Genomic DNA, 24,131 nt, shown 5'->3' with positions numbered 1-24,131 from the left:
TAGAAAGAAGAGGGATAACTAAATACTACAAGTAAGTTACAGCATACACATGGGCTGAAAATCCTTCACCTATGCTTGCATTAAACTCCACTGGAGTGGTATAAAAGTCAAATCTTTAATGACTTTTGTTGGCATAACAAGTTAAAAATAGATGACCTCCAAAACGACAGAAAACCACAAAACTTTCTCTGCTGCTTTCTCTTTTTTCCTACCTGAAAACCAATTAAAACTTAGTGAATTTATAACCTGGTACATTAAATAATAAACCACTGGTAACAACAAATGCCTTTTGATTCTTTCCAAAATGCCTGCCTGCTAAAGCTTTGATTGAAAAGAAAAAAATGTTTTAAAGGCAACTCCTAAATATTATAGAGAATGTCAAACAGTTAAAATTACCATGGCTACACATTTCCAATTTGTCCCTGTGGCAAGAAAGAACAGAATCCATCCTGCACTGCAATATCAGCAGGTCAAGTACTAGAAGCAACACACGAAAAATGGCAGAACCCTTTTAGTACTTGGGAATTTTACAACTGGAGGCAGTAGAGGTAGAACATTCTGGTTAATCTGCTCCCATTCTCCAGAAAGCTACTTAAGAGTTGAATCATCCCAGACACTACCATGCATCTACCCAGTCACTACTGTGCATCTACGGCACACGATTAACATAACTGTGTAATTTAAAGTGATTACACAGGAACATTCAGCCAAATAACACTGAAGGCTGAGGAAAGGAAAAGTAAATAAAGTTTATATGTTTTCACCTGAAATGGATTTAAGAGAGTATTTGTTTGAAAAGTAGCTGCACAATATGCGTTGTTTCAGCTGAGCTTTGATCACTGTAGTTGAAATTCAGTCCTTCCAGAGGGAGAGGGTGAAAGAGAAAATGCTCATTAAATTAAAGACTTCAGGATAAAACTACTAGTTGACTGGATAGGGCTGGGTGCTAGGTTGGACTGGATGATCTTGGAGGTCTCTTCCAACCTGGTTGATTCTGTGATTCTATGTCTATGTATTTTAGCCCTCTGAAATGTTTTGGATCAGTGAACTACCTTCTATTCCAGTCTGCTAGTCATGAAATACCTTCTGGCTACATTAAAATGTTCATAGAACTACAGAAGATAAGGCTGGAAACAAACTAAGAGGTCACCTAGCCCATACCCATGACAGGTGACCTACATCAAGTGTTTATCACAGATATTTGCTAAGTATGTTCCTAAAGAGCAGCACCAATTAAAATTCCCCAACCATTACAGGGAATCCAATCCATTGCTTAGCTAAACCTAGAAAGAAAATCTGCTCTGCCCATTAGGAAGGAATTCATCCTTCATTTCAGATTCAGTTTAAGAAAGATGTTAAGGTCCTTGAATGTGTCCAGAGAAGGGCAAAAAAGCTGGTGAGGGGACTGGAGCACAGCCCTGTGAGAAGCATCTGAGGGAGCTGGGGTTGTTTAGCCTGCAGAGGAGAAGGCTCAGGGGAGACCTCATTGCTCTCTACAACTACCTGAAAGAAAAGTGTAGCCAGGTGAAGGTTGGTCTCCTCTCCCAGGCAACCAGAGACAGAAGAAGAGGACACAGCAGGTTTAGGCTGGATGTTAGGAAGAAGCTCTTCAGAGAAAGAGTGATTTGCCATTGGAATGGGCTGCCCATGGAGGTGGTGGAGTCACCACCCCGGAGGTGTTTAAAAGGGGACTGGATGAGGCACTAAGTACCATGGTTTAGTTAATTAGAAGGTGTTAGGTGATAGGTTCGACTTGATGATCTCCCAACCTGATTAATTCTGATTCTGTGAAATGTTGGGCTTTCAAGCAGAAGAAAAAACAAAGCCAGCGTGGTGTACAGATAATGTGCAGATCATGAAAATCGGCACCTTACATTACAATTTTTTGTTGCTTTTCAAGAAAAATGAGACTTTGAAGGTCCTTCTTAAAAACATCCACGGGGACATGAGAAAGACATTAAAGCAGACCAATATATGCAAAAGCAGTGACTATTTATATGCCTTGCACTATGATCAGTTGGTTCAAGAAAGAGGGAGAGAAGCTACCGAGCCAACACAAGGTATGTTTCTACATATGCTAGAGCACAGAATGCAAGAACACTGCATTTTCATACACTGGTACCTGAAAACTATTTTACACAGAAAAAAATTCCTTTTGCTTTCTGTTTTCTCCATGCATTCCTCAGATTGCCCCTTCTTGGGCACTGATGCAATGATGCTTTTGAGAGGTAGCCTTGCACGAGTGGCAAAAGGTGTATTTTATTTTATTCTCTTCTGTTCTTTGGAAATTCCATGCTCCATTAGCCTTTCTCATACTTTCTATGGGTTCTGTAATTTTATTGAAGATTTCTCTCTTTACATCTGTATGCAATTTTTGGATCTAAAACATTGCTTCCTCATTCTCTTCTTTCCCTAAATCCCTAATCTCTAGTTTCTGCTCAGAAACCACGTTTTCCACCACTTTGAAACTCCAGCACATGTAAAAACTGTGCTTAATAATTACTTCAGTTTATACACATCATCTGCATTTCCTTCCAAGTCCTTGAAGTTTCTAACACAGAGCTCTCGGTTCTGCAATGATTTCTTTCACTTCTGTTCCAGCAGAAGACAGTTTTTTCTCCCATTTCCATTTTATTTTGCCTGCAATTGAAGCACCTTTTCTACCTGAGATCAGAGAGTTCCCCTTATGCTTTGTTGATTCTTCTCTCTAGCAGGTTATAAAGAAGTATTTGCTGTATGCATTTCCCTGTTTCCTAACATCAGGAAAAAGGTTAATGTACCTAGAAAGTACTTTGTGGCTAACTGGAAGACCAGAAGCACACAGCCTCTTCAGTAGCATCCAGAAGTACACTGCTACAACAACCTACTGCAAAACATGAAGGCAGGATGGAGGACCAAAGGAAGGAGCAGTGTGATCAGCAAGTCCTTCCTAACTGAAAATCAGTGGCTGACTCCTCATTTCCTCTGGAGAACCCAAGCACTTGAATAGATATTAGCTTAACAGGCTGACTCTGGATATTACTGTGGGCTGGGAGAGCCACAGAGCTGAGCACCAAGACCCCAGACTCACAAAAGGAGATGCCACATATGGAGGCTGCCAGCAGGAGCCATTGGCAGTGAAAATAGACATGAAGAACGTTCTCATGCACACCAGTAGAAACCAGGTAACTGATAGATGTCCCTGTGTTTGCTTGAAAAGAAAATCAGTCACAGATGCATTATGGACCCAGGAATTATGAACAGAAACCAATAATAACCAGATAATTAAATAGCCTGTTAAAATTCTTTTTTTTTTCTTGCCTTAATTTTCTGTCTGATTAAAATTTCCTACCAAAGGCCCTCAGACTGAGAGACTTCAACTTTGGCAATGCATTACAATTCTGGCAGGTAGCCAGCCTTTTATTTTTATCCATCACTCCTTTAGTCTCTTCTTCATATATTTCTCATTTGCAATATTTTTTTTCTCTAGTCACAGAACATACGTAAACAGTGAGGGTTATTTTTGGAGTACAGAAGCAAAACATACTCTATTTCCATTTCTAACAAGAGAATCTTGCAGATGCTTTTTTTCCATGATTAGTTTTAGACAAATGTTTGACTGTAAACAGGACATATTTATTAGGCATTTTACTTTATGCTGCTGAGAAACTGTCAAGATTCTTAAATGTGGCCACATGTACTTAATAAAACCAAACCCACTAAAATGTTATCTTGAAATGAATTTACATTCAGACTATAGAAAACACTCTGCTGACTTCTTAAAAACGTCTATTATTCAGTGACAATGTAATCAGTACTAGGCTCGTTGAGGATCCATCTCTGAAGTCTCAGAGACCAGTTCACCAGAGCACTTAAGAACATAGGAGGAATGCTAAATTGCTTTCCTGAACCTGAAAGCGCTGAAGTACATTCTCAATGCTTTGTCAGCTACAAGCTTGCCTCAATGAAAGGACACCACAACTGCAGTACTTACAGCTTGGGTTTATTTCCTGGGAGTCTTAGTAGAACTAATGATCTTGTACTACTTGATCAAAGATTTCAAATATTTATTTCCTGTTACTATTAACTGAAATAAGTAGACCATGATATGCTTGTTTTGATCATTTTAAATGTTACTGGCAGTACTTTTTAATCACCAGTCCACATATATCCTATGTTAGAGTCACTAGAATCAAATCCAGAAGTGTCTTTAGACCCATGTTTATGCTTTATTGATTTCAGCTTTCACCTATAGATCCCCCCTGCTATATAACCTCTAAACACTGTTCTACTACTGAGTAAAGAGCTTTACATTTTAAACCCAAATAAATCCATAGCAGATTTTGAACTTCTGAGTTAATTGATATTTCCAAATGTACTCCCCCCTCTTCTCCCATAACAGTCCTCTTGTAAAACTGTACAACTTGAAGACATCAGTCCCTTTTGAGTGGCTTTTATGAAAAATTCATGCTAAAGGAAAAAAAAATGTCCTGACAAACACCTGTTCATTTTAATACTTAGTATGTCCTCCCTAATCAGTAAGTCTGACTGCCTGGACAGCTTTTTTAACCTGAGTCCTGACTCCAACACTCCTCTGTCCTTCCTGTTCCAACTTCTGCCACAGAGCCTAATGTTATTGAAATGCCAAGGTCTTACTGTGGATCCATCTACTTAGTTAAGGGATTTTTTTCCCCCTTAGAGACTATAGCAACTGTCAAGACATCCTACATTGTTAACACATTAATGGACATACCTATTAGGTATGGTTTTCATACACTGAGAAAATATGATGAAATCATATGCTAGAGAAATCTTGAATTCAGTTAATCAGAATTTCTTTACCTATTTGGCAGAGATATAGAATGGGTGAGTATTTTATGGAGCTTTTGTGAGACATTTTGCATCCCCTCTTTTTGAGTCAAATAATTTGATTCCAGCTGCTGATGTACTTCTTTTATTTCTTTGAGCCAATTTGGCAACTCAGTGGCCAGCAGGGCATGGGAGGTGATTCTGCCCCTTCACTCTGCTCTCCTGAGATCCCACCTGCAGTACTGTGTGCAGTTCTGGAGCCCCCAACACAGGAAGGATATGGAATTATTGGAGTGAGTCCAGAGGAGGGCCAGGAAGGCGATCAGAAGGCTGGAGCAGCTCTGCTAAGAGGATAGGCTGTGAGAATTGGGGCTCTTCAGCCTGGAGAGGAGAAGGCTTTGAGAAGACCTTACAGTGGCCTTCCAGTATCTGAAGGGGACCTACAGGAAGGCTGGGGAGGGACTGTTCACAAGGTGTTGTAATGACAGGGTGAGGGGTAATGAGTTTAAACTAGAAGAGGGGAGATTTAAACTAGACATTAGGAAGAAGTTCTTTCCAGTGAGGGTGGTGAGACACTGGCACAGGTTGCCCAGGGAGGCTGTGGATGCTCCCTCCCTGAAGGTGTTCAAGACTAAGCTGGATGAGGCCTTGAGCGACCTGTTCTCGTAGGAGATGCCCCTGCCTATAGCGGGGGACTGGAACTAGTCAATCTTCAAGGTTCCTTCCAACCTAAACCATGCTGTGATTCTATGTAGCAGATGAGAACGGCACTGCAGGTATTCCTTATCACAGCATTTTATTTCTTGGGATGAGTGTGTGGCTTGCTTTGATGGGTTCATGTTAGCACTCACATTTCTGTGCTCTCAGTTTTTCTGACTTGACTTTTTTAGCTATATGATTAATTTATGTACACACTGTACAGTTCTAAAAGCTTTCACTCTCTCTGTGAACTTTCCTCATTAAAGTACAGCTATGATGTATCCTGAAACATCTTTTACTCTGTCCTACGAAAGCTAATGAAAATGCTGTTAATGATAGCAAGTGATGCCTGGGACACACAACAAAAATAGCACCTTTTTAAACTGCTGCAGGCTGTCTACAGCCACATAACAGCCCTGGCTCAGCAATCTGTCCCTCTTCACCATAGTACTTGTGCAACATACTTAGCTATACGGTGTGCACTGCAACCCCAGTAATATACATGGGCATCATGAAAGAACCAAGTGCTTTGTTGAATGGAAACGGACCGAAGCATCTGAGTGTTTTATTGCAGTGCAGCCCATTATCACATTCTTTTGATCTAGATTACCTCAATCTACATTTAAATTCGTGTACCTCTCTAAACTAGCTCTGATCATGGACCAGTAGACAGTAAAGGAGTTGAGAGGAAGTCATACCACTGACAGGGTGAGATTAGAGGTCTACAAGAACTTCCTGGGCACTTCAGACAACACACCAGATACAGGATGTTTGCTGCTGCCCATAATCACTTCTGCCCAGAGGACAGCCACGCTGAGCAACAGAAACATGCATGGTTTTAAAAGCACCAGCTGGCTACCCATCCTTTCAGATCTGAGATTGTAAAGCAGGCCCTAGTTCTTGCTCATCTGTATGCACAGTGGGAAAGAGAAAGTGAAAGGGCCACATGTGTTTTCATTCGTTGCTTTTATAACCTACTTTAGGTAACTCTTCCTTCTCTCCGTTATATAGTTTGAGAAAATGTAATCCAAGTTTTTCGTTCTGCATGCTGCCCTTTGGAAAACCTTGTGGAGACATGTGGCATCTTCCTGAAGATACATCTTTGGCCACTTTTGAGAGAGTATCTGAACACATACAACCCGAGTTGCCTCCTTTTCTCCCCAGCCTGCCATCTGTGCACATAACAGGCTATATAAAGGACCATATGACATATGTCCCCTCTTTTATCTCATTCAAAAGCATCTGACGTTATAATTCCACGTCCTGACAAACAATGTTTCTCAGCACTCCAACCACAGAGAACAACATAAAGAACAGCTTCGACCCACAGTGACTTCCGTGACAAACTGACTTTTTTTTTCCTGGGAACCTGAAGAAAGTTTCTGATTTGCTACTTATCTATGATTTGTCAGGAGGAATTTTCCACAATTTCAGTTCATGATAAAGGTATTGCATACTGGCAAAAAGTGATTAAAAGCTTTCAGACGTAGCTTCCACACTTATCGAAGCCTTGAGATTCTAGTTTTTCAGAAAGCCAAAGTTTCTAACATGTCCACTGCAGCAAACACAAATATGATACTCCTTTGAAGGAGCACTCACAGCCACAAAACTAATGAAAAGCAATTTGCTTTATTATTTGCCTGCTGTAGCCATTTACTTGAGCATTCCAGGTTCTCATTTGTACCTTCTCAAAAGGCAGGAGCAGATCTGTACATCTCAACGAGCTCTTATGGAAATTATCAGTACCCTCGATTTTGATAGTTTTATGTCTCATTTGAGCACAGAAAATTTAAGTCAACAGTCTGCATGCTTGTTCCCATGCTACGAGCTTCTGGCAGCGCGTGCTCGGTTTAATGACAGAGCTGGTTCTGTTCCAGCAGATTATTTAAAAAAGCATTCTGATGAAAAAATCAGCTGCTTTTAAATAGCTGCACAGTCCAACCAGGCAATTGGAGGGCTTTGGCTGCTTTTCCCTCTTCCAGACCCTTACCAGGCTGATACACATATACTTACAGCCAGTACTCCAAAGTTTAGCAATGTGTTTGTGCTCTAAGTTTCATAATCTGCCAAACATGTTACAGTAGGTGCATTATTGTTGGTCTGTGTTTCCATAGTCAGGATTATTCAAGAGACCAAGAAGCTGAGGTTAACACCAGCCACCTGAGGTATGCATTGATGGTTTATTTCAGAGATGACTACTTCGAACTTTAACAAGGACGCAGATACACTTTAATACTTGTCAACAATTTACTGTAAAGCAGCTAGGTGGCTGATAAACTGCCAATTATCCTTCTTCCATGTGCTAAACTCTTGCTACATAATTTTTGGAGATCCTAACAACAGTGCTGGAGAAAGGACATCAAATGATGCTTAGAAATGTGATACCCATTTTCATTTCACACTCCATCAGTTTTTACAGCTAGAGCTCCATGAAATATATGAGAATACTTGGCTAACAGCCATATCTACTGAGGTGTAAAATAAGGATCAGATCTCTTTCTAAAAGACTCTCATTTTTTTTTTACATGACTAAATCAGATATTGATCTTTTTCCAAAATGTATTTTAAATATCCCGTACCTCTACCTGTCAAGTAATTTTGAGTCTCTGAAGCCAATTTTGACCTTGTTTAACAGACATGTAATCAATACACATATTTTACACAGGGCTTTGTAAACCAAAAGAAATCAATTAATCCCTCTGCAAAACTCGCACTGAAATCCGTTGAATTGTATAATCACTGATGCTAAATGTTTTCAGTTCTAGTAAGTTCTTTCCTCATCTTGCATCTTGGAACAAAACCTAAGGCCTTTACACGCAGCAAAGCTATGGGCATCGGCAAAAATATCTTTCAAAACCAGATTTCAATCTGTCAGGCAAGATGAAAGCTTCATGCATGTATAAATGAGGAACTATAAAATGATAACAGATACATAGCATGGGAAGCATTGCGCTTGAACAGCTGCTGTTTTACCAGTGTAGTAAGGCAGAAAATGTCTTTTACTCACCTCTCTTAAACCAGAAACTTCTCCTTTTGCCAGCGGCTTGGTGATGGATGCAGTGTAAACTCTGGCATCTGACACTAGCTGCCCCTTCATAAAATGTTTCCCAGCTTCATAAATATTCACTTCTACCATCTTACCCATTAGCAGGGGATCTTTTGGCACAAGAACCTTTCAAATAAAGATAAAGACACATTTACTCAATACCACAGAGAATATCAATGTCTCCAGCTCCCACTCTGAAAATGTACTTTTAAGAAAGATCAGAGTATATCCTAAAACTTCAAAATTTTAGTAACTACCATATATTGTAGCCCAAACACACTTGACCAGCAGCATTTTCAGCTTGCATTCTTTGAGAGCTTTGCAGTGTCAGCTCAGTTCATTTCATTCCCATTCCATGAGTTGTGCTTTTTGACAGATGAGAAAGCCAGGCCTGAGTTGCAACATCTGAATTCAGATCCCAACAGTTCCCAAGGGCACCTGTACTACACAATTCTAATTTCTAGACTGTTGTATAGCTTCTGATTTCTTATACCCACCCCACAATACTTAAAACAAACCAAAACAACCCCATGCCTCCACAACAACAAAACCAACCAACCAACAACCCATGGTTTTCAGTCTGTACATGCTTTAGGAGAGGAATTTTGCCCTTGCTTGTATTTGCAGAAGCCCTTATTTTGATTGCACAGATCTTCTGCAGCTGAGATGCATGACTGACAATGAATGCCTGTAAAAATGGACAAGTGTGTTTCTTGGGTCAGCAACCCATGTCACCCTGCCCTGACTCTGCACAGCCATGGTATCAGACAGTCCTGTAAGGACTCCACAAAAAAGACACCATGTAACAGATGTCACTAGGTCATGCATACTACAGAAAGAAAGAGTCCCTTAACATGCAGGAGTGACACTTTTTGCTGGAAGGACAAACGGCATAAAAAGGCTCAGAAGCAGTAAAAAAAAAAGAAGTTCAGTAATTTCCCAATCATACAACGAAAAACTGAGTCACAGCATTTATTTAACCATCCTTGCTTTAGGTTCAGCCACACACAAATGTGAGCTTTTCGAAGGTGAAGAGCACGTATGGATATCCTGATTTTTGGATGCCAAAATTTAAGTATTTTGAAATGGCTTCGTTTTTAGACTACATGTGCAGAGGATTTTCAGAGGAAAACTCTGTGCCAGCCACATTTGGATAGCTTTTTGTTGCCAACAGTGCCTCTCCATTTTAATTTATCACAAGCGTTGGCTGTCTCACTTGGAGGAAATCATTGCCAGTAGTTTCCTTTTTCCCCTGAAGGCTCAAGGTGTTCATGACTGTAGGAGTTTCCAGGTCCTAGGATTCTGCTGAGCTTCCTAAGCATCTTCCAAGAAAAGCAGACATACTTGCCTCTCAGAGATGGACAAGCTGAGACAAATTCAAACTAAGCAGCAAACAGAAATCCAGGATCCTAATGCTGAGAGAGTATTACAATGGGACTAGAACACAGTTCTTCCCACAGAATTCATCTCCATCAAATTTAAATCAAAGGAAATTCAGGTAACAAAGTATCCCTGGGCCTTCGACCTCTTTAAATCTTGGTATCTCCGTATGTGAAATGGTAGTAACCGAACATAAATCCTCAGGGACAGACAGGGGTAAGTTACTACTACTTCAGAAAAAGGACGAGGTTAAAAGGAAGGTATCTTGGAGGTTCTGTAAACAGGCAATCAGCCAGGCTTGGCATACCCTTTTCTAATACAAGTATTGGTTAGGAAAAAAAATCTGTGAACAAAGCTCTACCAAAAGAAACCCTCATATTGACTGTTTTTCTGTAAAAAAGTATCCTTCGGTCAGTTTAGGTTACTATGCTAAATAAACTACCTTAAGCTACGTTGCCAAAGCCTCCACAAATGCAAGCTGCACTCCTATGAGGAAGCCTGTCAGTGTGGCCCCATCCATGTGGCTTTAACAGCAGACTCTTAATATAGATGAGCTTAGTGAAGAGAGAATAGGCTTGATAGCCATTTGAGTTAGCAGAACATTACAGAAGACTTTCAGCTTCCAAAGTATAATAAGATATTTAGTGTCTCAAAGGTGGCTTTCAAGTTACTATGAATAAATTTAATGCTACTAGAGTTATTCACTAACACTAAATGTCGTGCTTACCTGGGCAAACAGTAGGACATTACTCCTGTCAAGCACTCCACACACAGGATTTTAGGGAAAGGACATATACTTTAATAATGGAAAGTACTTCTTCCACAACAACATTTGAGATTACTCTCTGTGTTAATATTTGGGTTTTGTGAATTCTTTGCCAGCCCAAATCAGGAGCTGTATTAGATGCTGTAAAAACACCCCATAAAAATTCAACACTTCTTTTTCTGCACATACTGTTTTTCCTTTAATTAATGACATTTTAATGAAACAAGCACTGAACACTACAAAGCCCCAAGCAACTTCTTCTTAATCTCTATAAGAAAATCCATGTTCCTCCAACTGGACTGGTAAGCTACAAAAGCAAGAAACAGCTATATATAAAACTTAGAGGTTAGACCTGTAACAAAAAAACAAACCACCCCAACCAACCAAAGAAGATTAAAAGGAAGCCAAAGAAAAAACAAGGAGTGAACCACATATTGAATAGCAGCAGATATTTCAAGATGAGTAATGTTACTTACTACTAAGCAAAAATAAATGCTTAAGTGCCTGTAACACAACCCAGAATCAGAAGGAAGCACTATTAGTGACCATATGAGCACAGCCATCACTGACAGCTTCTCCAGGGTCAGACACTAGACTAACTAAAGGTCACAAAAGCAAACAGCCCAGTGCAAGATAATGGATAAAAAGGCAAAAGCAAAAGCAGAGTGAAATCATGATGACTCAGAAAAGCCAATTTTATTGGCTTTCAGCAAATCATCTGCTTTTGAGCCAAAGTCACAATTTTGTGAAGTAAATGTTGCACTTCCTTCCTAGCTCAAAGAAAACGTTTCTGTGTGAAAATAATTCATTTATAGAAGGAACACAGAAGGAAATACAACATGTCAGGCTGTAGTGTTAATCTAAACAAGTTTCTAACCTTTCCTATTGTTTGAAATGAATTTATTTTTTTGCAAACTGCATTGCCTGAAAGGATTTTCTGAAAGATGGAAACGATCAAGATTCTGCTATTCAGAAAAAAATGGCTTGGGAGACACAGAAATGAAAATCACTGAAGTAATGAACAGCTTCTTGAACCATTCAGATCATGCTGTTTGGGCGTACAGGATGTATCCTGCTCATGCTGCATACCCAAAGAGCCACTGTGTATTTCTTTACATAACATTTCTTTACATCATTTCAGGGAAATTGTATTTACACACAGAAATAAAACGCATCATAAAAAAGTCTTGATGGCAGCACCTTCCCTGAACAATGGTTCTTATTTCTTTACTTGTTTGAGGGTATGTTTGTTTGGTTTCAAATTTCTTTTCACCGTGGCACATTATCTTGCTGAGGTTATTAGAAGGCAAAAATAAACAAAAAGTATATTATTTATTTTGTTTGTTTAACTGTACCTGCTCATAGAAGGGATTGTGAGCAACATAGTAATTGGAATCAAAGGATTCTTCTGTTACCAGAACTCTCTGCCTCTCACCAACCTGGAAAATAAAAGGGAGATGACTCAGAAAACAAAAATGATTGATTACACTCAGTAGAGAGCTGCAAATACAAACAAACCTTCCTACCAGAAATAACAAAATCCTCTGAGGAAATGCTGTGTCAGCAAGAAAGCAGGGCAGAGAATGCCCTAATTGAAGCTTTCTAAAACTTACAAGGTCAAAAGTCAGAGTTGAGGGCTAGAACTGTGTTACTGTAATGGCTTAACATGTGAAAATCCAGTTAGGCCAACATCCCTATGACTAACAAACCAGCAGTACCTGAGCGAAAAAGCGAGCTGCAGTAGACAGCACAAGTGCTAGATGCCATCAAGCTCCTCTATTTGCATTCCTTCTTTTGGAAGCCACCTTGTTATTTCATATGATAGGGTACCTCCTTATCCCTGCTTGGTGATTTCACTAAGCTATACTCATGAGATCACTCTGCTTTCTATAATAGTGGAGTCAACATTGCATACTACAAAGACTCAATGAAGAAGAATTTTTAACGACTCACAGACACAGCCATATCAAAGCCTAAATAAACACCCAGCTAAACCTTTGTCCGTTACTGAGTCGTGTAATGAACTTTATAGCCTTAACTCTGCAAACCTCAGAAGATGTCCAGCTCACATATTTAGTCTGAGCCTCTCTCTCTCTCTTTTTACTTTTTTTTCCTTTAATCTAAACGCGCCCTGGATTATTTCTAAACTACTTGACAAATGCATTCTGCAAATTACAACTGTCCAGCGAGTCATATTTACTCACTGCTTTTATTGATTCTATGATTGCTGTTTTGAGAATGAAAAAAGGTTTCTTTTAACTCCAAACTTTTAATATCTGTGAGCAAAGCTGTGTTCAAGACTCTGCCCTGCTCCCTGAAAGACTCCCCACATTCTAATGGCAGCTGTTACGTAGAAGTTTTAAGGCATTCGTCATAAGGGCTATATGAATTAGCAAGATGATGTAGGTCAGTTGATAATGTTTTGATTCTTTAAGTTACAAACAATAAAGTTAAGAGTAAGATTAACAGACAAAGAGCTGCAGAAATGAGAACAGCGAGGTCACATCTACATTGCAGTACACACAGAGTGGATATATACATACATATACACACAGAGTAGTGAAGCAACTCTTGTGTTTCCTTTCCCTGTGCACTTCCCTGGAGTACTCCCAAAGTAAATCCTGGAGAGAAGTTGAGTGGGCAAGTACCTGGCACATCTTCCCAAAAGCACTTAGCTATTTCCCCAGCACGACAAGTGTGGGGTATGGAGCAGAAGGGTCACAAGCCCTGAGTCACACACTCACTAACGGAATCCTAACAGCATAAAAGCTGTATATTTTTGCATACTTCTAAGAGGTATTTACAGGTTTTCTAACAGCACATATAAAATGTGTGCCTACATTTCTCTGTGAAGTCTGCAAAAATGTACAACAGACACAACATAAATTTTAGTCACCTAAATCCAGTGTAACCATTTCCTATTCCCCAGAACCAATAAGGTGGGGTGATTTTTTCAAGGAAACAGTTATTCAATTCAAATCCCCAGAGAAGTTTTACAAATATATGTCACGAAGGCACTGGAGATAACTGTGCCAGTAATAAGATTACAGGGAACACTCCCCCTGAATGGAGAGTTTGTGTTGTTCCTACACTATTTGAGACCGCAGCTTTTAACATCACAACCCAGTATGTCCTGTAGCACTACAGTGCCAAAGTCTCTCATGTCATGCAGTATTATGAAAAAGAGTTAGATAAGCAACATTCACCCTTGGGGAAACATGCTACCACTGAAAAGCACCAAGGCCAAGCACCAAGTCATGTTCTCATACTGCGTTCATTATATACCGACACTATAACACAGCAAAACCAGCTTAAAGCAAGACCGATCTGTAACTCAATTCACAACTGTCTTGTGGCTCCCTGGTTCTCACCAGTCACAGCATTCTGCTTTCATCGTCTCTATCAATTCTGCCCATGAGGTAGTCTAAGCTGTATGTGTTAACTTCATACACAAGAGAGAACAACAAATAAGCTACGTAAAAAAATAGTATTACTAATAAAAACTAATCAGAGAGAACACCACCTGTGTTTGACCATTTGATGCCAGCAGTGAGTTCTCCAGAGACACACTGACAGTTTTTCTCAGGTCTCCATGTCTTGGTGGGCCAGACAGAGCTTCTGGGCTCAGAATTTCCCAGAAAGAGAATTCATCACACAGCACCAAAACTGTGTCATTCGAATGAAGTACCAGTGGAGCTGAACAGCCTATACCCGTTTGCAATGCATGCACACACACGTAAGCCTATGGCATACTGTAAGGAGTACAGGTAAGCCCAGAAATTGTTCACTTGCTCAAGTTACACCATCTGTAGCCTTGGCCAAGGCTGAGCTCACAGAGAAAGATGATATTTGTAGACTCTTTTGCCATAACAACAGAAAAGGAAAATTCCATTTAATGAGTTAGGCCACTGGGTATTCATGATCTACAGGACTAATTGGCTACACACATTTGTAAGACAGAAAATGACTATGTATCCTGCATCCAAGTATAATTAAGAAGAAATTTAAGTATGCAGAATGCAGCTTTGGTATTGAAATTTGTTCAAGAAATGGAATATGTCATCACTTCGGCAATTATTCCCCTGGGATCTCTAAGTGCCTAAGTTTCACCTCTTTCAGAAGGAATTTAAATATGCAGAAACCAGACATGATATCTAATAACAGTCATAATTATAATAAACTTTGATGATTTTTTTTTTTCCAGGCATGTACCAGCAGAAGTAATTCAGTGTCTTATTTTTATTCCTGTTCTTTCATCTGCTTCCGCAGGTAGGCACAAGTTCCAGCTCTCAGGGAGCTACACATCTGACAAAGCATCTGGAACTGAGGAAACTCAGCTCTGGCACCTCAGTTTGGAAAGATTCCTAAAGAAATAGGATTTGGTGTTTTTTTTTTTTTTTCTTTATGAAGGAGAGCATGAAAACAGTAATAATGCACCAGAGCAAAAGATCAGCCTGACAAGCTCCCCCATTCCAAGATGGATTGGTCACATAATTTACTCCTGGAGAATTTGGGCTTACCCAAAGCAATGCAGCAAGCACTGTCTGTCCTATCACCTCCTACACTGTTGCCATGCAGCTTTGTAAATCTCAGAATTAGTAACCAAATCATGAACTTTTATTTCATTTTCATGTATCCTACAGGAAATTCTGACATGATAACTCTGTAACACAGTTTTTCCTTGACCAAATACCATAAGCAGCAGTTTTTTTCCAGCTGGCTAATTTTCTAGAACGAATTGGCAGTAAGAAAAGTCAAATATCCTTCTTGGCTGCAGTCAAAACAGGTTTGCTTTTTAAACCAAAACTGGCTCAATCACATAAACCACAAAATTGATTTTCAAATTCCACAGTAGTAAGGGTGCAAAAGATGGGCACTGTTCACATGCTCTATTTCTGTGTAACTTCACCGATGGCCTGCTGTAATTATACTCAGATAATGTTTGCTTCTCATCTTCATTTTTCCTTCAGTCAATGAAAACTGTAATTGTTCTGGTTTGATGAATGACTTATTACAGTGAGAGCATGTGGTACTTGATATTTCTCACAGCTTCCTTATTGTTTTTTCATCTGAGTGTTGCTAGTATTGTTTTTAAGAGACTATTTTGGGCTTTTTTTTTTTTTTAATATTAATAACCACTGTATTTCTGTACTCCTGCAACAGAAGGCACTCTGCACATACAGTCATCTCCACTGATTTACAGAGAGTTGCCAAAGAGTCCTTTCAGGCTAAGTTTAATTCATAGTGGAATCAGTGAGCATCTCCTTTCATGCTGAATAAGAGTGGCTTGGACTCTGGTCCCAAAGACTGTGGAGTATACTTAGTATAAGGCTTGGAAAACACACAAAAAACTACTTTCCTTTCTTTGTCATTTTAATACATCCTAAAGCAGGCAATAAAAAATACACATTGTCACAATTTACTTGTGTTTTAGTAGACTACTCCAACGCACAGAGTATTTCTGGTAAATGTGCATGTTTTGACCTTTAGTAAGTGTAACAAAGTTTAAGCACAACTAATTTAGAAAGTATAAATTCTACAGCACTTTTTGTATACTTCTAATTTTTCAGTTGTTGTCTAAGGATTTGAAATAAAGGTTAGTAATTAGGCACCTTCCCTATCAAGCAGACAGCTGCTGGACCCACTTTTTATGAATCACAATAATAATTCTGTAATTAGAAGTCAATTTTCTCAACAATAGTAGTTAAACATTCTCTAAGGGTTCTATTTATACATTGTAGGTGTTTTCTTCTCCTGACAGATGACTCTAGGTGTGCCACAAAGTCCCTATAAAAAAGACAAAGTTTGTAGAAACTTATAAGGTGGTCCCATTTTGATAATACCAGAACACACCACTCTGCAAAATCTCCTTTGTACTGCTTGTTTTTCTGCTATTCCACACTGCTCCTCCAACATTTAAGGTGTATATGTGTCTCCCTTTCTGAAGGTAGTACTGGGGACATTGAATTTGTATCAGCATTTTTTCTGCAGAGCTGTGATGCAGTTGGGGCAATTACCAAGGCAGGAGTTACAAAATATGTAGGTAATTTTATTTCTGGAAAGCCCTGCCCATAGTTATACACAAGTTACTGAAATTCGGGTTCTAATTCAGTCAGGAAAATCTCCACAAGCATGCTTATAGGAAATTCATTCATTTAGGAGAATCAGAAAATTGGAAAAGTTTAGCCACAAAATGATTTTGCTCCACTTACAAATAAAAGGCAGCCTGGAGCCCTAGGGAAAGCCTGTTCTACTCACTGCAGTGGAGTAGCAATGTCCAGATAGTCCCTGGCTCCTTTGTGGCAGCGCTGGAACTGCTCAGACATTAAAAGGCTTCTAGGTCTTCCCAGGGTGCTGGGAAAGAGGCAGACAATCTCTCACCTGATCCTGGTTCCTTCTGGCATGGAGGCTTGCAGAGGTGCAGGCAGGATCCCTTGCAGAGGTGCAGAGAGCACCATGTCAGTGGCACTTCTTGCCACGCTGGGAGGCACTGAAATGCCTTCTCCTGGTAAACTGGAGGCACTTAAGTTTCCAGGTACTCCAAGCCCAAAGTAAGCTGGTCTGCAGCACGAGGCAGAGCTGAACATGTCGTCCAAGAGCAGTGAGGCAGAAGCAGCACAACTGCTTGCAATTTAGCTCAATTTATATTACTTGCCTGAGTGCAAAGGCTCCTCTGGCCAGAGACAATCACCAATCAAAATGACACCTGCGAAACTGACCATATTAGGTGAAACCCAGGGTTTGCTTAGCCTTATTTGGGCAAGGCACTAACAAGCACCTAAACACCTGTGGGTGCCTGTTTAGCACTTTGGGAGGGGACACAACGGCCCAAGCCTTTGTTTTCCTCCTGCCCTTGGTTTCCCCTTCAGCAGAAAGGTGAGGCAAGCCAGGACATCTAATAGGCCTATTAGCCTTCCAGGACAAACTGTTATGAGTTTAAGTGCAGATATTGAAAAGCAGTAGTATTAAAACCATTCCGATCCTGAGCATGGCAAGTTTTATGCCAGGATAAAAATACTTCTCTGCCCCCTTCCCTCCATTTTCAGCACACATGCTTCAGACATACTACTCTTTCCACAGCTTTATTCAAGCATTCAGAATAGACACAACCAACAGATGCCCAAAGGAGAATCTCTTTCAACCATTTTTCAGGATGACTTGGGGCTGTGCAAGCAGGAAGGAAGGATTAGGTATAAATTAAAGACAGACAGCTCTAATAGTACACAATCAGCAGTGCCTCAGACCTTCAGCAGTAGGCAATGCCACTCATTAAAAACAAGTGAACATCTTCTCTCTGGTTCCCTTATGAATTTGTTGGCACAGCTAGGGGGGAGGAAAAAGGTAGGGAAAGGAGGAGGTGAAAGATGGAAGTAGACTGCTTCTGCTTTCTTGGCCCATTGCTCACGCTTCAGGGTAAATAGATCCTTTCTATTACTGTGCACCTGCATCTGACTGCTTCATTTTGATTTGGTCTCCTGCTGTGAAAATGTTGCTTCTTCCAGCACATACAAACCCTGCCATGCAGCTCAGATGAAAATTATATTCAGAGATGTGAGCAGTGACCTAAAAATGACAACTGGTCCTCAAAATATTTGATTCCTTTTAAATTCAGTAAGTTAGCATTTTCCTTGCCTCTCCTTTTCATTGCCTAGAAAAGGGGTAATAAAAGTAGCATGTTGACAACTCTATCATATTCTTTTCTAAATTTTATTTACAGTGTACTATATTATAAAGGGAAAACGAGTTTTGTGAAATGGGACATATATATTGCCCCTTAATACAGTATTTCTCATTTGACTCTGTTGTAAACCTGGGCTGAAGCAGAAAAAGGATGAGGTGGAAGACTGGGGTTTTATTATGGATCTGGCACAATGTTGCTAAGGGACCCTGGATGTTTCCTTGTGCTCTCTGAGACTCTATTTCCACATGTGCAAAATCCAATTCTGACTGTTACACAGCTCACACAATATTGTCCACAAAGCTGGGGAAGTTGCTATAGCAATATAAAACACTCTGTGCAGAACTGGTATTTGAGGCTATCGTGTAGCATGAGTAGCCTCAACATGACACCGCCAAAAACCTCTTCCCTCTTTTTAAGGTGATCTAAAAAACTCTGTGAAACTGGTAAATGCCTACAGAAAAAGTCAAAATCTAAGGATCAGTTCAAAACAGGAACAAGAAACATCTGGGTATGTAAAGTATGTTTAAAGTCTTCCTTTCATATCCATAACAGCTCGCAAACACAACACAAACGAAGACAAACAATCTGGCCTTGAGGAAATGCAAGTGTAGGAAACAACAGTATTAATGCTGATCTCCTAGAATGGAACATGGGGTTGAGAGGAATCTTTCAAAACCACCTATAACTTCTGTGCAATTTGTCAATCACATGAATTCTGGTGCCACGAGCAAACAAATATTTGGGCTCTTTAAATTTCATTTTGCCTCCCCTCTCCTCTATTTTTTTTTTTCCAATAAGCTCAGCTTTCAAGCTTACAAATGTGATGGCCATTAAGATGACCTTCATTTTCAGCTTCTTCAGTGGAATCATTTAAAACTATTTAAGAGTGGCTGTTTTTGTTGGAAGCAGTTCCTTAAGATAGACCGCACATTTCCAAGTGATTTATGCACAACATGAAGTGGCAGTTGCTAAGGCAACAATATGCAATTCCTGTTTCGGTGATCTCTTTTAACAGCTGCATGAGCCTGGACACGTATCCATTGTATTAGGGTTTAGAAATCATTTTGGTAAATACCCAATCAAATAACTTCTCCAAAAATTATTTGAGGAACTTGCAATACCAATCTGTTTTCTCAGAATAAAGTCTTGTCTACCCTGTGGAAAGAAAACTGCTCACCAGTGGCTCTGCCAGAACAGTACCGATGTAGCACAGACTGATGCAATGCTGTGTTCAGCACAGCTGCAGCATCATCAGCTGTTGGAGAGAATTGCCAGCAATAACAAAAGGCTCCACCATAAGCTAACTTTGGTATATCACAGGCAGGACTGCACATTGCTTTCTTACATACAGGATAAAGCATTAAAAAGTTGAGAATGAGTGAAAAAACTGGATGCAAAAACACATAACAATGTGAAGATAGTACTGATACAAATCAACAGTCAACATCATCTTCCCTGCCATGATGCTGGAATCCCTACTGTAAGACTGAGTACTTTGAGAATACATCCTATAGCCTAACTTTTTAAATCAAATACACCAAAAAGATTGCTCCAAAAAGTTTGGGTTTTGTCCAAAGTACCGACATAATTTTTCTGATTAGCCTACAACTGAAGCAAATGTTCTCTGCTCATCTCATCTGACAACAAAGGAAGAACAGATGGGATAAACCAGACAAAATGGTCTAAAATGACCTTGTATACAAACCCAAATCCATCTCTTCTACCCAATCCACCAAAAGCTGCATGAATACATTTAACAACAGACAAAATACACAACATTGTTGCGAGTTAATTAGCCAAGAATTCAAAATGGTGCCACTAACTGAAAGAGTTAAAAATAAGTTTATAAATATTTATCAGCTTTCTTTTCAAGAGAATAATAAAGCCCCTTTTGCATAAATGAATCACAGGCTACTAAAAAAAAAAAAAGCATCTGAGCATCATCAGAAGCTGATAATGTTAATGAGGACAGGATAATGATATTATTTTCTTTTATTTTGATGGTAGCCAATATATGATCAAAAATTACACACTTCAGGGGTTTTCTTCAATCTAAGGCAAGGTAAGACCCTGGAACTGCTGACACTTCTAGAGGCATAGTACTGAATGACAAATAACATCAAGGGCTTACTGAGGGACCAAAGTGAATGATTCATTAAAGAGTGATAAATGTAGTGTGACTTCATGTTGTTTAGAATTTAATAGTCACTCCTGTCAAACTGGTTGTGATGCATTTTACTAGCTTTAAACAGTATGCCAATTACTTGCATATAAAAAAAAGGAACCAGGAGAAGCACCTCTTCATTAGCATACTACAAGAATAATTCTAGCCAATTCTTTATTAACCATTAAAGGAAGTTAACAGAGATCAGTTCAAGAAAATTGCAGGATAAAACACTTCTGTTCTAGAAGAAAAAAATTACTATGAAAAGGAAGAAAGCTTTCCACTTTCGAAATCTACACTGCTTTCCCCTCTTAACACCTTTCTACTGTGCATCAGTTAAGGCACAGGACAATTAGCAGCTGGTTTTCAAAGGCAAAATGCTAGTAATTAACCCTAAATCGCCTTTTAAATCATTGAGATGGGGCACAAAATGAGCCAGTCACACATCTTTTTGGTCACTTTTACACTCCTGTAGCTAAGGATGAACTCTCCAAATCAAGTTCTGGATCACCATCAGCTTCTAATGACCTGTGCTATTTATCTCTTTGTGTCAGAGGCAGCAAAAAGAACGCAGACTGTGTTCTGTGAGGTGATCACACAAAACAGAAGACAGGAGAAAAGAAGGACGTTTAAGTTTTAAGCTGTTTCATGCAATTACCAAGACAAAATTGCTTGCCATAATAGGTGTAGCTGGGTACATCAGCTATAGCGGTGAACAGGTGTGGGCTGACGCATGTTTCATACTGCTCCAGCCAAAAGCATTGCCAAGAGATCCAGCGTGAAGCCTGGGGTCTTATTATGGCACGCTGAAGAAACAGGAATGAATCTTACTGTCTCAATATAAGGTGGCTCCTGACTAAGTGATTTTAAGAATGTTTCTTTTGCCTAAAGGTGGAATAAATGCAACCAGCATTTATCACATGGAAGATGTATCTTTGGGTTAAACTCATTTTTTCAATTGTTTCTAGTTAACATAAAATTTCAGCCATTATCTCCTGCACCCAACTGACTCTCCATCTACTTCCACTCTAGTACCTAGGATCATAGAATTATAGAATGGTTTAGGTTGGAAGGGACCTCAAAGAGGATCTGGTTCCAACCTCCCACCATAGGCAGGGACACCTGCCACTAGAACAGGTTGCTCAAGGCCTTATCCATCCTGGCCTTGAACATCTCCAGGGAGGGATCAGCCACAACCTCCCTGGGCAAACTGTGCCAGTGTCTCACCACCCTCAATGTAAAGAACTTCCTCCTAACATCTAGTCTAAATCTCCCCTTTTCCTCAGGGCTGCTCTCAGCCACTCGCCACCCAGCCTGGATTTGTGCTTAGGATTGTGCTGACCCAGGTGCAGCACCATACATTTGGCCTTGTTGAATGTCATGAGGTTGGCCTTGGCCCACCTCTCCAGCCTGTCCAGGTCCCTCTGGATGGCATCCCTGCCCTCTAGCAATCAACTGTGCCACACAGCTTGGTGTCATCTGCAAACTTGCTGAGGGTGCACTCCATTCCTCTGTCCTTCCCTTGCTATTATGGCAAAAATGACACAAACTCCAGAAACTTGACACGGATTACAGTAAAGAGAGAAAGCAGAGACAGAATATTTGAAATTTAAATTGACAACTTGAGAATTAAATTTAATTGAGGATTACTGGAAATTTAGTTTAAATATTCACAATTGCAGAAGTCTGAGACAAAAGCAACTGGTCAGTGTAATTGCTTCTTCCTACTTCTTTTATTTTATTTAAGCTTCTCTATTCATCATGAAAGATTTCAGAGAAAAAAAAAAGGAAAGATATAATTTCTTCTTAATGCTTAGCCAAAGTAGACATTCTCAGAGCTCAATGTCAGGAGTTTAGGACAGAGCTGAATGATAAACATCCTATGCTAGCAACTTGCTTGGAACCAGGAAATGGTGATAACAGAACTCAGCACGCAAAAACTTTGCACCAGAATTACGGTCCCTGTGGCTGGAAGCGACTTTCCAAATCATTTAGTCCAACCTTCAGCTCAGCACTGCAAGATCACAACTAAACCATAGCCCTAACCACTAGGCTCACAAGCTGTTTAAGCACTTCCACCGACAGTGACTCCACTGCTGCCTTGAGCAGTCCATTCCAATGTTCAATAACCCATTCAGTGAAGAAATATTTCCTAACATCCAGCCTAAAACTCCCCTGGTGCAGTCTGCATTCATTTCCTCTAGTCTTGTCATTTGCCAGCATGGAGAAGAGGCTTTCCACCTCCTTGCTCCAACTTCCTTTCAGGAATCAAAGGGCAAACTTCAGCACTCTCATTATCACCCAACAAATGACGTAGCACTGCCAGCTTTGCAACAGCAACACATTTCCACGTTGCTAGGGTTAAGGTGAATTCTCATCTTTTAATACTCACAATCAGATCTTAATTTTCACTCTCATCAGAAGAAATATGGCTGACCACGAGCATTTTCAGTTTCTACCACCTAGGGCTGTGGTCAGAGATTCCCCCTGGCTGGTGGGAAAGGAGGATGTGCTGAAGACAGACTGTTTTCAGTGAGCCAAGATGAAAGCAGGTAGCAGAAAGCTGTCACAGCAGAGGTGGGATTTTTGTGGTGAGAAGAAATCATGGCATGCCTTAGAAGCCATTGCAACAATCCTTAGAATTCAGCAGATGTTGCATGGTACCACATACTGCAGCATAACTATTGCAACTTTAATCCACTTTATACAACTAGGATGAGGTCAATCTTCTTCCCTAGCTCTCCCAGTGTAACAAAAGGCAGTACCAACATGAAAACAGATTATGGATTGGAAAACCTGCATTTATAGCACTGCCCAAGAGTTCTAAATGATTTTAAATAATAAACCAGATCCTGCCTAACACTTAATATACTTGGTTCAAGACCTAGTAATAAACGGAGTGTCCATGCCTAAGAAAGTAATGGAATAACAACTTCTGTCAAAAGCCCAGAACCTCCAACTCAACCTTCCAATCAACACTTTAACTGTGATTATTAATTCAGCATGGAATTTGGTCATAACTGTAGATAGCCTTTTTTCTTTCCTTCTTCAAGATCATAGATTAAAACATCTTACAGACATGTTTGCCAAAACACTCCATCATGTTATATAGTGGATTTTATTATATTTCATTTTGCCTGAATGCCAGTAGAGAGAGAAGGGCTTCTGCTGTATTTTCAAAGGACTGTTTTAAAAATTAATATCTGAAGAGTGCTCCTGATAAAGTAAATATCTACCCTTTCATTTATTATAGATAAGAAAATAATTTCTTCAGGTAGCATGAGACAACTAATCACATTTGTATCTGAAGCACTTAAATAGATTTAAAACTTTTGTCATAAAAATTCAGACCATTTAATAAATGTCTCAAATATTTTTCCAAACTCTTTTAAGCTACAGTGAGGTAAACCAGAGTATGGGCCACAAGAGACTTGAAGGTTCTGAAGGCAGATAAAATGCCTCCAAACCAAGAGATCAATCTGTTAGTCCCAAAGCTGTTTTCTTCTCTCAAGGTCAGATGACAAGGCAAAAATTGTTATGACTCATGACTACTAGTACCTAGCAATCCTCATGCAACAGAAGCCTGACACTGTCTGTTGAAGTCCAA

General features: G+C 39.7%; 1 protein-coding gene across 7 annotated transcripts in view; it reads right to left on the bottom strand.

Moving 5' to 3' along the window:
- The window catches only part of CDKAL1 (CDK5 regulatory subunit associated protein 1 like 1), a 435,672-nt gene that overhangs the window by 19,730 nt on the left and 391,811 nt on the right, over positions 1-24,131 (bottom strand). For 5 of the 7 annotated variants that reach the window (XM_064161063.1, XM_064161059.1, XM_064161062.1 and 2 more), the window contains 2 exons: positions 12,035-12,118; positions 8,495-8,659 (listed from right to left, as the gene is read on the bottom strand). In XM_064161063.1, coding sequence (XP_064017133.1) covers positions 8,495-8,659; positions 12,035-12,118 — 249 coding nt within the window. Of the gene's footprint in view, positions 1-7,131; positions 7,648-8,494; positions 8,660-10,751; positions 10,987-12,034; positions 12,119-24,131 lie in introns of those variants that run through there. The other 2 variants (XM_064161064.1, XM_064161066.1) reach the window with 2 other exon arrangements.

The sequence above is a fragment of the Pogoniulus pusillus genome, chromosome 21 (genome assembly GCF_015220805.1).
Source record: "Pogoniulus pusillus isolate bPogPus1 chromosome 21, bPogPus1.pri, whole genome shotgun sequence".
In the NCBI taxonomy this organism is placed as follows: Eukaryota; Metazoa; Chordata; class Aves; order Piciformes; family Lybiidae; genus Pogoniulus; species Pogoniulus pusillus.
This window is presented reverse-complemented; position numbering and strand designations above follow the sequence as displayed.